The sequence below is a fragment of the Oncorhynchus mykiss genome, chromosome 3 (assembly GCF_013265735.2).
Source record: "Oncorhynchus mykiss isolate Arlee chromosome 3, USDA_OmykA_1.1, whole genome shotgun sequence".
Taxonomy (NCBI): Eukaryota; Metazoa; Chordata; class Actinopteri; order Salmoniformes; family Salmonidae; genus Oncorhynchus; species Oncorhynchus mykiss.
Genome location: NC_048567.1, coordinates 80644830 through 80657292, shown reverse-complemented (window position 1 = coordinate 80657292; position 12463 = coordinate 80644830). Strand labels below are relative to the sequence as shown.

Here is a 12463-nt window from a genome sequence, read left to right as displayed (position 1 = left end):
AATATGATGTTGTTGCCATCTGATGCACATTCAGATGTCATAACTTAGCACCTGGCAGAGCTCTCTCTGTCCTATGCCGTGCCTTGATTGTACTACTGTTGATGAAAAAAACAAACAACAACTCTGGGTCAGATGGTTTAGACCCTTTCTTCTTTAAGTTTGCTGCCCCTATCATCACCAAGCCTATCTCTGACCTTTTTAACCTGTCTCTCCTCTCTGGGGAGGTTCCCATTGCTTGGAAGGGAGCCACGGTGCATCCTTGTATTTAAAGGGGGAGATCAATCTGATCCTAACTCTTATATGCCTATTTCTATTTTGCCCTGTTTATCAAAAGTGTTGGAAGGACTTGTCAGTAATCAACTGACTGGCTTTCTTGACGTCTACCAGTCTTCTGTCTGGTGTGTAATCTGGTTTCCCCTCAGGTTATGGACGTGTCACTGCAACCTTAATTAAAGGCCCTAAATTATGTCACCTTCTAAGCTATGTTGTGTTCATATATTTATTGACTTGTCCAAAGCTTTTGACACGGTGGACCATTCCATTCTTAAGGAGTATTGTTGTCTCTGTGGGGTCTTTGGCCTGGTTTGCTAACTATGCTGATGCGGTATCATTATAAACACTACTTATATGAACACCTGTTATTGTGACGAGATATCGTTATCAACACGACCATATAAACACCTGCTATGCTAAATGAGTGAGACAGGAAGCGATGTGATTTACAGAGTTACTAGACAAGTGAAATGACAATCCATTCAGACCAGCCTTTCTGATTGAACTTTAGTAACAGCAGAGATTGTAGAGGAAGGGATGCAAAAAGGGAACAAATGTTTCACCGTTTCGGTCTACTTAAGGGGTTTTTGCCAAGTCCCCCCCCCCCCCCCCCCCCCCTCCATCGCCCCCCTGTTCCCCCCTGCCTAGTGACCAGGCAGATTGATTGCCAAAGGCACTTTGAGAACTAGCACATACCTCAAACAAAATTTTATTTTTCCTAGCTAATTTACTTATTGGAAAAAACTTCCATTTGGGTTTGTCTTAATAAAATCACCCTAAATCTACTCCGGTGACTGTGTGTGGTATGAAACAGTAATATTTGATTTAATCCTATGGCTTTCTCAGAAGACGAGGGACATGAGGGACACGACCATGGACATCACGCGGGTCTTTTGCTCGACCGCTGCCAGGGGATTGAGATGGATGCTGTTGCTGTGACTGAGGAAGGAATCCCTTACTTCTTCAAGGGTGAGTCATGGACAGAGACGACTCCTCGTCCTGCTAGAACCAACTGTCACTCATTTAGCCGTTGGTCACGAGCAGAGTATGTGAGGGGAGCTGGAAAAGCTGAGCATTGAGCAACAGAGTATATGAGGGGAGCTGGAGAAGCTAAGCATTGAGCAACAGAGTATGTGAGCGAAGTTGGAGAAGCTAAGCATTGAGCAACAGAGTATTTGAGCAGAGCTGGAGAAGCTGAGCATTGAGCAACAGAGTATGTGAGGGGAGCTGGAGAAGCTGAGCGTTGAGCGACAGAGTATGTGAGGGGAGCTGGAGAATCTGAGCATTGAGCAACAGAGTATGTGAGGGGAGCTGGAGAAGCTGAGCATTGAGCAACAGAGTATGTGAGCGGAGCTGGAGAAGCTGAGCATTGAGCAACAGAGTATGTGAGCGGAGCTGGAGAAGCTGAGCGTTGAGCGAGATTCACAAACCTCGGCCTTCTCGGACCCTCTCGCTCCACTAACTTCAGGAGCTCAGGGCATCCCCGTCCCAGCATGCATCTGTGGTCTACTTGTGTGTTGCTCACAGCTCCCTTGCTTTAGCTACTGTCGTACAAATTCTCTCAATATGTTCATAAATAAACTCACACAGACACACAGGTGCTAAATCAAGGTGATTTACACTTCGATCACACCGACAGCATATTTTTTTTAGCATTTTGGTACACCAGAATTACGTTAATTTCCAATGAAACTGCCTTGCAGCATTGCATTGTAGAGGCAGTTGCAGTGTGTTCGGTGTGGTGTGGTGCATACACGGCGGCAGGGTAGTCTAGTGGTTAGAGTGATGGACTAGTAAGTGGAAGGTTGCAAGTTCAAACCCCTGAGCTGACAAGGTACAAATCTGTTGTTCTGCCCCTGAACAGGCAGTTAATCCAATGTTCCTAGGCTGTCATTGTAAATAAGAATTTGTTCTTAACTGACTTGCCTGGTTATATAAAGGTGAAAAAATAAACTATCTACATGGTCTATGTCTATATTTTCCTATAAAGGTAAAATAAAACACATTGGATTTATGAAACGTGTGCGTCAAACTGTGTGTGACGGCTTGACAGAAATGGTAGCAGGAAGTGAACGTTACAAACTCTTTTTTTTGCACACACATCCAGGTGATGCTGCGTCCTATTTTGCGCAATGACACGGTCGGTGTGTTCGAAGCCTTACAAAGACGAGGGAGTGTGGTCATGTAGATGTCCACTGTTATGTGTAAGGCTTGACTGCCACCTGCTGGTACGGTGCTAAACTGTTAGGTTACCGACCTGACGTCATTGTTTTACGCGCGGGACATGACAGTTGTTACGCGCTGGCTACACGAAAGGTCCAAACCTGAAGCATCATTGACGAAGCTGAAATCACACTTATACCAAAAGTATAGTGATGTACTTACTATACGTCCGTGCATATACTAAAATAAAGGAACGAGGTGAGTAGGTAAGTGTGTCATTGTAGCAAAGTATTTATAAAACAAAAAATCTGATCTTTTAAACGTTTCGTTCTTTTTTGATCAAGTATCTAAACAAAAGGCCATACAGGATTTTGACTCAACAGTCCTGGCATTTTCCCACGATCATGGAGCTTTCCGTTATGATTGGATTATTTTGGCTAAAAACGTTTAAGACTACCTCTAGAAACATAAAAAAAAAAAAAAACTTTGCATCTCTGCCTAGCCTGGCAAGACTGGCCAACATGATGTTTATCATCCCCAGTGGCCCTGTAAGTGTGGAGAGGATATTCCCCGCTGGCCGCCTGCTCTCCAGGTAACATCACATGAGCCTGAAACCCCAGACTGGTCAGACTCCTGTTCATAAAAATGAATTCAAAAGCCCCCAATAAGTAATTTTTCATTTAATTTGTATTTCATTCTAAGTAAGTCAGAGCCTATATGCGCAATTTATAGACTATAATGATTTAATACGACGAAATGTTGTTTAAATGCTGAGAGCTTTATGTCCCTACCAGTCTATTGTGGCACACCTACCAGTCTATTGTGGCACACCTACCAGTCTATTGTGTTACACCTACCAGTCTATTGTGTCACACCTACCAGTCTATTGTGGCACACCTACCAGTCTATTGTGTCCCTACCAGTCTATTGTGGCACACCTACCAGTCTATTGTGCCTCTACCAGTCTATTGTGGCACACCTACCAGTCTATTGTGTCTCTACCAGTCTATTGTGGCACACCTACCAGTCTATTGTGTCACACCTACCAGTCTATTGTGTCACACCTACCAGTCTATTGTGGCACACCTACCAGTCTATTGTGTCGACACTCGCAAATGCTTCACAATGTATTTCTTTGTAGGCTATAGCCTTGAAATAATTTCAATAACATAGCCTAAAATAATTCATTTTCATTCCTTCTTGGACACCCTGTCTGGCTCCTGACCTATTTAGTGTGTTTATATGCTGTTTACCATGTAGCCTATTTGTTTGTTCAAATAAATATGAAAACACGAGTCTCCTATGTTTTGTATTGAATCCAATGTACCCAGAGGAGGACAGAAGCTAGCTGTCCTCCGGGCTACACCATGGCGCTACCTAACAGAGTGCTGTTGAGGCTACTGTAGACCTTCATTGCAAAACCTATTTCAAATGATTTTGGCTTCTTACAATCACCTTTTCCTGTTAATTCATAATACTTTTCATTAAAATCCATATGGTTTGTTTCAATACTTAAAAAAACAAATTGGTTAGTGCAGGTAGTCACAAAAATAGACGTGTGTTGGTTAAATAGTGATTTTTAATGAATGGAGCGAATTTGGAGCAGCGTTTTTGGTTGTTGGACATGGAGAACTGGATTCAAGCAACCTCTCCATGATTGATGAGCAGGATTTCCAACCGCTCAACTCTGCTCACATACTCTGGTCACAAGTCATGTGCTTTCTGTCATCGGACAGGTGCTCTTCAGCAGTAGGCTTTATCAAATCTATTGTATAAAGCCCCTTTTCAGTTGTCACAAAAGTGCTTTACAGAAACCCAGACCTAAAAATCCCAGAGAGAAAGTCATGCAAAATCATAGTGGCTAGGATAAACTCCCCTAGAAGGCAGGAACATAGGAAGAAACCTACAGAGGAACCAGACTCCAAGGGGTGTTCTATCTATATTGTCTAGCTATTAATGCATACTGAATCAGTTTTGTAAGCAAGTTGAGGAAACTAGGGCTGGCTCTGTGGAATGTCCTTTTCTCTGTTCCCATGGTGGCTGACTAAATGTGTTCTCTGCCAGGTGGCCATGTGTTCAAGGGTTTCCATGGTAAAGCTGAGCTCTCCAACGAATCATTCGCTGAGCTGGATGACCATCACCATCTGGGGCACGTGGACGCTGCCTTCCTCATGCACTTTCCAGACAAACCCACGGAGCATGACCACATCTTCTTCATGCTGGTACAGTCCATACCTTAAACAACACCTGGTACAGTCCATACCTTAGAAACACCTGGTACAGTCCATACCTTAGAAACACTTGGTACAGTCCATGTATACTGCATCCCTTAGAAACACTTGGTACAGTCCATATATACTGCATCCCTTAGAAACACCTGGTACAGTCCATATATACTGCATCCCTTAACAACACTTGGTACAGTCCATATATACTGCATACCTTAACAACACTTGGTACAGTCCATATATACTGCATCCCTTAGAAACACTTGGTACAGTCCATATATACTGCATCCCTCCTACAATAACTCATACATGTTCTAATGTTGTTCTAAAGAACTCATACATGTTCTATTGTTGTTCTAAAGAACTCATACATGTTCTAATGTTGTTCTGAAGAACTCATACATGTTCTAATGTTGTTCTAAAGAACTCATACATGTTCTGATGTTGTTCTAAAGAACTCATACATGTTCTAATGTTGTTCTGAAGAACTCATACATGTTCTAATGTTGTTCTAAAGAACTCATATATGTTCTAATGTTGTTCTGAAGAACTCATACATGTTCTAATGCTGTTCTAAAGAACTTATACATGTTCTAATGTTGTTCTAAAGAACACATACATGTTCTAATGTTGTTCTAAAGAACTCATACATGTTCTAATGTTGTTCTAAATAACTCATACATGTTCTAATGTTGTTCTAAAGAACTCATACATGTTTGAAAGTTATAATGAACATTTCAAATTCCCCTCCAACAAGGACTCATGAAAGTTATATTGTCGCTCTGAGTAGAGGACGACTTTCTCTGAGTAGAGGATGAGTAGAGGATGAGTTTCTCTGAGTAGAGGATGAGTAGAGGATGAGTTTCTCCGAGTAGATGATATGTTTCTCTGAGAAGAGGATGCGTTAGTCTGAGTAGAGGATGACTAGAGGATGAGTTTCTCTGAGTAGATGATATGTTTTTCTGAGTAGAGGATATGTTTCTCTGAGAAGAGGATGAGTTGCTCTGAGTAGAGGATATGTTTCTCTGAGAAGAGGATGCGTTAGTCTGAGTAGAGGATGACTAGAGGATGAGTTGCTCTGAGTAGAGGATATGTTTCTCTGAGTAGAGGATGAGTACAGGATGAGTTTCTCGGAGTAGAGGATGAGTTTCTCGGAGTAGAGGATGAGTACAGGATGAGTTTCTCTGAGTAGAAGATATGTTTCTCTGAGTAGAGGATGAGTACAGGATGAGTTTCTCTGAGTAGAGGATGAGTTTCTCTGAGTAGAGGATGAGTAAAGGATGAGTAGAGGATGATTAGAGGATGAGTTGCTCTGAGTAGAGGATGAGTAAAGGATGAGTTGCTCTGAGTAGAGGATGAGTTTCTCTGAGTAGAGGATATGTTTCTCTGAGTAGAGGATGAGTACAGGATGAGTGTCTCTGAGTAGAAGATATGTTTCTCTGAGTAGAGGATGAGTAAAGGATGAGTAGAGGATGATTAGAGGATGAGTTGCTCTGAGTAGAGGATGAGTAGAGGGTGAGTTGCTCTGAGTAGAGGATTAGATTCTCTGAGTAGAGGATGAGTAGAGGATGAGTTGCTCTGAGTAGAAGATATGTTTCTCTGAGTTGAGGATGAGTAAAGGATGAGTAGAGGATGATTAGAGGATGAGTTGCTCTGAGTAGAGGATGAGTAGAGGGTGAGTTGCTCTGAGTAGAGGATTAGATTCTCTGAGTAGAGGATGAGTAGAGGATGAGTTGCTCTGAGTAGAGGATATGTTTCTCTGAGTAGCGGATGGGTAGAGGATGAGTTGCTCTGACTAGATATATATATTTCATATTATTCACTAAAGAAGCCAGGGCCTAAATCCACTTTTATTTATTAGCTCACTAACTGAGGTGGCTGACCTCTGACCTCTGACCTCTGTCCTGTGTTGCTCTTGTGCAGGACACCAAAGTCTTCAGCTACTACAAACACCAACTGGAGACGGGCTTCCCCAAGGACATCTCTGAGGTGTTCCCTGGTATCCCTGACCACCTGGACGCTGCTGTGGTGTGTCCCGCTCCCGACTGTGAGGAAGACGCCGTCATCTTCTTCAAGGGTGAGTCGATATCTCGATATTGTGTGAAACTCTCAACATAAAAAAACACCTATGGAAGATTACAAGGTATTATAAAGGCTCTGAAAAAAGATTGCCACCGTGTGGTGGTTTCCGATAGAGATGTCGGTTTAGAGTACAGGGTGATCCCTATGTGTTACTGTATGCTTATTACCAGTCACACTATTAGCACCGCCAATGCTACTATATCTATTACTACTGCCTGCTAGCCCATTGCTATACCATTGCTGCTTTGTATATATCACATTGCCAGTACTAATGTATAGCCAACACTGCTGATACTCTGTGGTAATATACAGTATATTATCTGTTTCTTCTGTTCCATTACATTACCACGTTCACTTCTACCTAGTTCACTTCCTGTTTGCTGTGTGTGCCTGTCATGAGTGTGGCAATAAACATGTGTTCTGGACACTACTGGTCTCCTACTGGTCATTTCCAGTAGGCCCAGATCTGGTCCAGGCTTGTGGATCCAGAATCTGGCACTGAATCTGGTGGTGTCAAGTCCACGCCCGAGCAGATCTGCAAGTACAAGACCGGCATCGGAGTTGAAGCTGGAGTTGAAGCTGGAGTGTCGTTTGAGGTGCTGGCTTGGGCATCGATGGCTGCAGGTCTGGCTGGCAGTCTGTAGATAGAGGTGAAGCAGGCTGGAGCGCTGGCGACGTCTCGACTTGCTCTGTTGGTTGCACGGCAGTCTGTAACACTGGCTACAGTTTATCTGGCTCAGCAGCTGCTCGTGTTAAAATTGTCCATATCATTTATTCCCAGGTGATGAAATCTACCACTACAATGTGAAGACGAAGAAGGTTGAGGAAAAAAAGTTTGAGGGTATGCCCAACTGCACCAGTGCATTCCGCTTCATGGAGCATTACTACTGTTTCCATGGACACCAGTTCTCCAAGTTCGACCCTAAGACAGGGGAGGTGCACGGGAGGTACCCCAAGGAGGCCCGCGATTACTTCATGAAGTGCTCCAAGTTCGGTGAGAGACAAAAGACAACAGCAGGATTTTGTGTTTGAGAGAGAGAGATTAAGAGAGAGAGAGAGAGGGGGGAAAGACCGAGAGAGAGAGAGAAAGGGCGATAGAGAGGGAGAGAGAGGGAGAGAGGGGGAGAGAGAGAGAGAGAGAGAGAAGGGGGGAAGAGAGAGCGAGAGAGAGGTGGAGAGGGAGAGAGAGAGGGGGGAAAGAGCAAGAGAGAGAGAAAGAGGGTGAGAGAGAGGGAGAAAGAGAAGGGGGAAGAGAGAGGTGGAGAGAGAGGTGGAGAGAGAGAGAGCGAGAGAGAGGGAGAGAGAGGGAGAGAGAGAGAGGGAGAGAGAGGGAGAAGGAGAAGGGGGAAGAGAGAGAGCGAGAGAGAGAGCGAGAGAGAGGGAGAGAGGGAGAGAGAGTGAGGGAGAGAGAGGGAGAGAGGGAGAGAGAGAGAGAGAGAGAGAGGGAGAAGGAGAAGGGGGAAGAGAGAGGTGGAGAGAGAGAGCGAGAGAGAGGGAGAGAGGGAGAGAGAGAGAGGGAGAGAGGAGAGAGAGAAGGGGGAAGAGAGAGGGAAAGAGAGGGAGAGAGAGCGAGAGAGAGAGAGAGAGAGAAGGGGGAGAGAGAGAGGGGGGAAAGAGCGAGAGAGAGATAGAGAGAAAGAGGGTGAGAGGGAGAGAGAGAAGGGGAGAGAAAGAGAGAGTGAGAGAGAGGGAGAGAGAGGGAGAGAGAGGGGGGAGAGAGAGGGAGAGATTAAGAGAGAGAGAAGGGGTGAAAGAGAGGGGGCAGAGAGAGTGAGAGAGATAGAAGGTGGGAGAGAGAGCGACAGAGAGGAAGAGAGAGGGGAGAGAGAGGGGGAGAGAGAGGGAGAGAGAGAGAGGGGGGGTGGAGAGAGAGAGGGGGAGAGAGAGGGAGAGAGAGGGAGAGAGAGGGGGGAAGAGAGAGAGAGAGCGAGAGGGGGAGAGTGTGAGCGATAACGAGACAGAGAGAGAGATTGTAGTCTCCTCATCACACCAAACCTGAGAAGGAATAATATCTAACACAAACAACTCACGCTCCAGTATTGTGTCTCTGCTGCAGGAGACACCACAGACCACATCGAGAGAGAGCGTTGCAGCCGTGTGCACCTGGACGCCATCACCTCTGACGACGCCGGAAACATCTACGCCTTCAGAGGTCAGACCACTGTTACTTACTGTAGCTGGATGTCTTAACCACATAAAACAGTCAAATTACTGCAATATTACAACATATTACAATGACATCGCCGCACTACAAACCAATCATCACACTTTTACTGATAAAATGGTCCAATCAAACAGATTTCTATACAAATTGTCAGAATTGCTGCAGCAAAACAAAGCAACTATCACAAACAAATCGCCACGACATCCTGAAGGGATTGATACGACATCCTGAAGGGATCGATACGACATCCTGAAGGGATCGCTACGACATCCTGAAGGGATGGATACGACATCCTGAAGGGATCGATACGACATCCTGAAGGGATCGATACGACATCCTGAAGGGATCGCTACGACATCCTGAAGGGATCGCTACGACATCCTGAAGGGATCGCTACGACATCCTGAAGGGATCGCTACGACATCCTGAAGGGATCGCTACGACATCCTGAAGGGATTGAGACGACATCCTGAAGGGATCGCTACGACATCCTGAAGGGATTGAGACGACATCCTGAAGGGATCGCTACGACATCCTGAAGGGATTGAGACGACATCCTGAAGGGATTGATTGTCTAAGTCTAATTCCGGTTGACATTATCTCATTACATCGAGCGTTTTGAGATTGCTGTTGTGTTTTTTAAATATTTTTAAAATTGATAATATGTTCCTCTCATTTCTCTCCTACTAACCTCTCCTCCCGACCCTTGACCTTTAGGCCACCACTTCCTGGAGCAAGATGCTGGCAACGACACGTGGGCAGCCGACACCATCGAGAGCGACTTCAAGGAGCTGCACAGTGAGGTGGATGCCACCTTCTCCTATGAAAACCACCTCTACATGGTCAAGGTAAGCTACTGTCGTTTGCTGCAGACACACACGCACGCACACACGCACGCACGCACACACACCTTGGACAGAAAGAAGGCAGACATAAAGAGATCAAGAAGAGATCAGGAAGAGATCAAGAAGAGATCAAGAAGAGATCAGGAAGAGATCAGGAAGAGATCAGGAAGAGATCAGGAAGAGATCAGGAAGAGGTCAGGAGAAGGGATTTGTTAGCTGGACTGACCCTGGATGAGCTCCCGCTCTAACCCCAGTGATTTATTGACAAACATTTTGACATTCAGCATCGCCCGGTTTTATGAATGAGAGGTAACTGGTTCAATCAAGCCCCAGGTATATAACAGATTTTCTGAATGAGAGGTAACTGGTTCAATCAAGCCCCAGGTATATAACAGATTTTCTGAATGAGAGGTAACTGGTTCAATCAAGCCCCAGGTATATAACAGATTTTCTGAATGAGAGGTAACTGGTTCAATCAAGCCCCAGGTATATAACAGATTTTCTGAATGAGAGGTAACTGGTTCAATCAAGCCCCAGGTATATAACAGATTTTCTGAATGAGACGTAACTCCGGTTCAATCAAGCCCCAGGTATATAACAGATTTTCTGAATGAGAGGTAACTGGTTCAGTCAAGCCCCAGTACATTAGTTGTGGGTTTGATGGTTAACTATAGAACCGTGTTCATGTCTGTATCTATGTAATGTATTGCACCATACACTTAAAAAAAATATATACATGTACACATTTTAAAACTAGTCAAGAGATAATACAATTAGGTCAATACATCAGTTCCTTTAAGCTGTCAAATAAAATCACTAGATCAAATCAAATTATAAACCAACACTTCTCTCATTGTGTGCAGGATGACAAGGTGTACATTTACAAAGTTGGGGAGCCCCACACCCACCTGGACGGGTCCCCCAAACCTTTGAAGGAGGTGCTGGGAGTGGAGGGCCCTATCGACGCTGCCTTCGTGTGTCAGGACCACCACATCGCTCACGTCATTAAAGGTAAAACCGTGTGACCGATAGTCACCTACATTATCAACTATATGGGCACTTCAGCCATGTTCAAACGCAACAACATACTCACGGTGCAATACAAATGAAGGCCAATAGATGGGGACATAGTCCCACTGACAGGTACTCTCCCGTAACGTGTGTCACTCAGAGATGGGCATAAATGAGAGACAGATGCATTGATTGAGCTTCTCCCCCCCCCCCCCCCCCCCCCCATCCCCAGGTCAGACAGTCTACGATGTTGACCTGAAGGCCTCCCCACCTGTTCCAGTTAAAGAAGGCTCCTTCACCCTCTTCAACAAGGTGGACGCTGCGATGTGCGGCCCAGAGGGCGTGAAATTGTTCAAGGGAAACCACTACTTCCACTTTCAGAGCGTCAAGGTCATGCTGATGGCCAAGGCTATTCCCGAGGAGCACAAGACAGCCCTGGAGCTGTTTGGCTGTGACCACTAGAGGCTGAGAAAGTAGAGAGAATCAAGTTATCTACAACAACAACAACAACAACAACAACAACAAAAACAGCAGCAGCAGAAGCAGCAGCAGCAACAACAACAACCACAACAACAACCACAACAACAGCAACAACAACAACAACCACAACAACAGCGACAGCAACAACAACAACCACAACAACAGCGACAGCAACAACAACAACCACAACAACAGCGACAGCAACAACAACAACAACAACAAAAACAGCAGCAGCAGAAGCAAAACATCAACAAAAAACAGCAACAACCAAGTGGTTCATCCACCACGTCACTATAGTCATTATGATGTCATTCTCCTCTTCCTTGAAAGTGATGTATCAACTGTCTCTTACCTCCAACACACGTTGTCTATTGTCCCTCTGAATGTGCTGCAGTTTCCCCCTATGAGTCGGTTTCATTTTGTTATGGTCCCGTCCCAAAAGGATGACATGGAAAGTTATCGAGGGCGTAGAAACCTTTCTGATTAATGTTCTATGGTGTTGTTCAAAAATAAAGATAAATGACAACACCCAACAGAACTTGTCTAATTTGACTGGTTTCTATTTCTGTTTATCTCTATTTTCAAATACTCTTGTTGAGATTGATTCATATGAAAGATTGTCATAAAGATTCAAGATATTAGTAGAATTATATGGGTGTCAATTGATCCATCACTTTTTATGTCAGATTTTTTTTTGGGGGGGGGGGGGGGGGGGGTCTATTGACATGGGAGTCTGTGTAAATGTTGCCCAAGGTGAATTATTGTATGCGTTGTCATCACTGGGCCACATGGGGGTGCTGTAGCCTTGTGAAATCATTGATAGACGGACAATCAGCAAATAAGAATATACCGTAATTACGGCTATATGCTGTTCATTTTTTATTTGGTTTATGTCGAGGGGACCAGATATGAGAGCTAATACAAGCACGTTTCAAACATTACGGTAACTATTAAACTAGTTTAAACTATTAAACTATTAAACTAAAGATTTTCCAGGTGAAATGTGAAATTCATGTGAAAGAAAATAAACGATTCACCGTCAGGCTACTAATAACATTTTACAGACGCAAAACATCTCGTTGTATTTTTAATCGCATGATAGCTAGCTAAAATAATGTCATGTTTGGCATAGCTAGTTATCCCTGCACGACTGCTGAAACCTGCGACATGAACTGCCACATTTGTTGTTCACTTTCCGCTGTCTAGTGCATTTGTCT

The 12463-nt window shown here is 44.4% G+C and overlaps 1 protein-coding gene across 2 annotated transcripts in view; it reads left to right on the top strand.

The window, feature by feature from the left end:
• hpxa (hemopexin a) overlaps nt 1-11296 on the top strand; it is a 12664-nt gene extending 1368 nt beyond the window's left edge. Inside the window, exons 2-9 of one of the 2 annotated variants that reach the window (XM_036975308.1) lie at nt 1123-1242; nt 4501-4658; nt 6588-6741; nt 7528-7740; nt 8803-8898; nt 9628-9758; nt 10619-10766; nt 10999-11296. In XM_036975308.1, coding sequence (XP_036831203.1) covers nt 1123-1242; nt 4501-4658; nt 6588-6741; nt 7528-7740; nt 8803-8898; nt 9628-9758; nt 10619-10766; nt 10999-11228 — 1250 coding nt within the window. In that variant the 3' untranslated portion in view covers nt 11229-11296. Of the gene's footprint in view, nt 1-1119; nt 1243-4500; nt 4659-6587; nt 6742-7527; nt 7741-8802; nt 8899-9627; nt 9759-10618; nt 10767-10998 lie in introns of both variants that reach the window. The other variant, XM_036975307.1, reaches the window with a different exon arrangement.
• Nucleotides 11297-12463: the final 1167 nt, after the last annotated feature.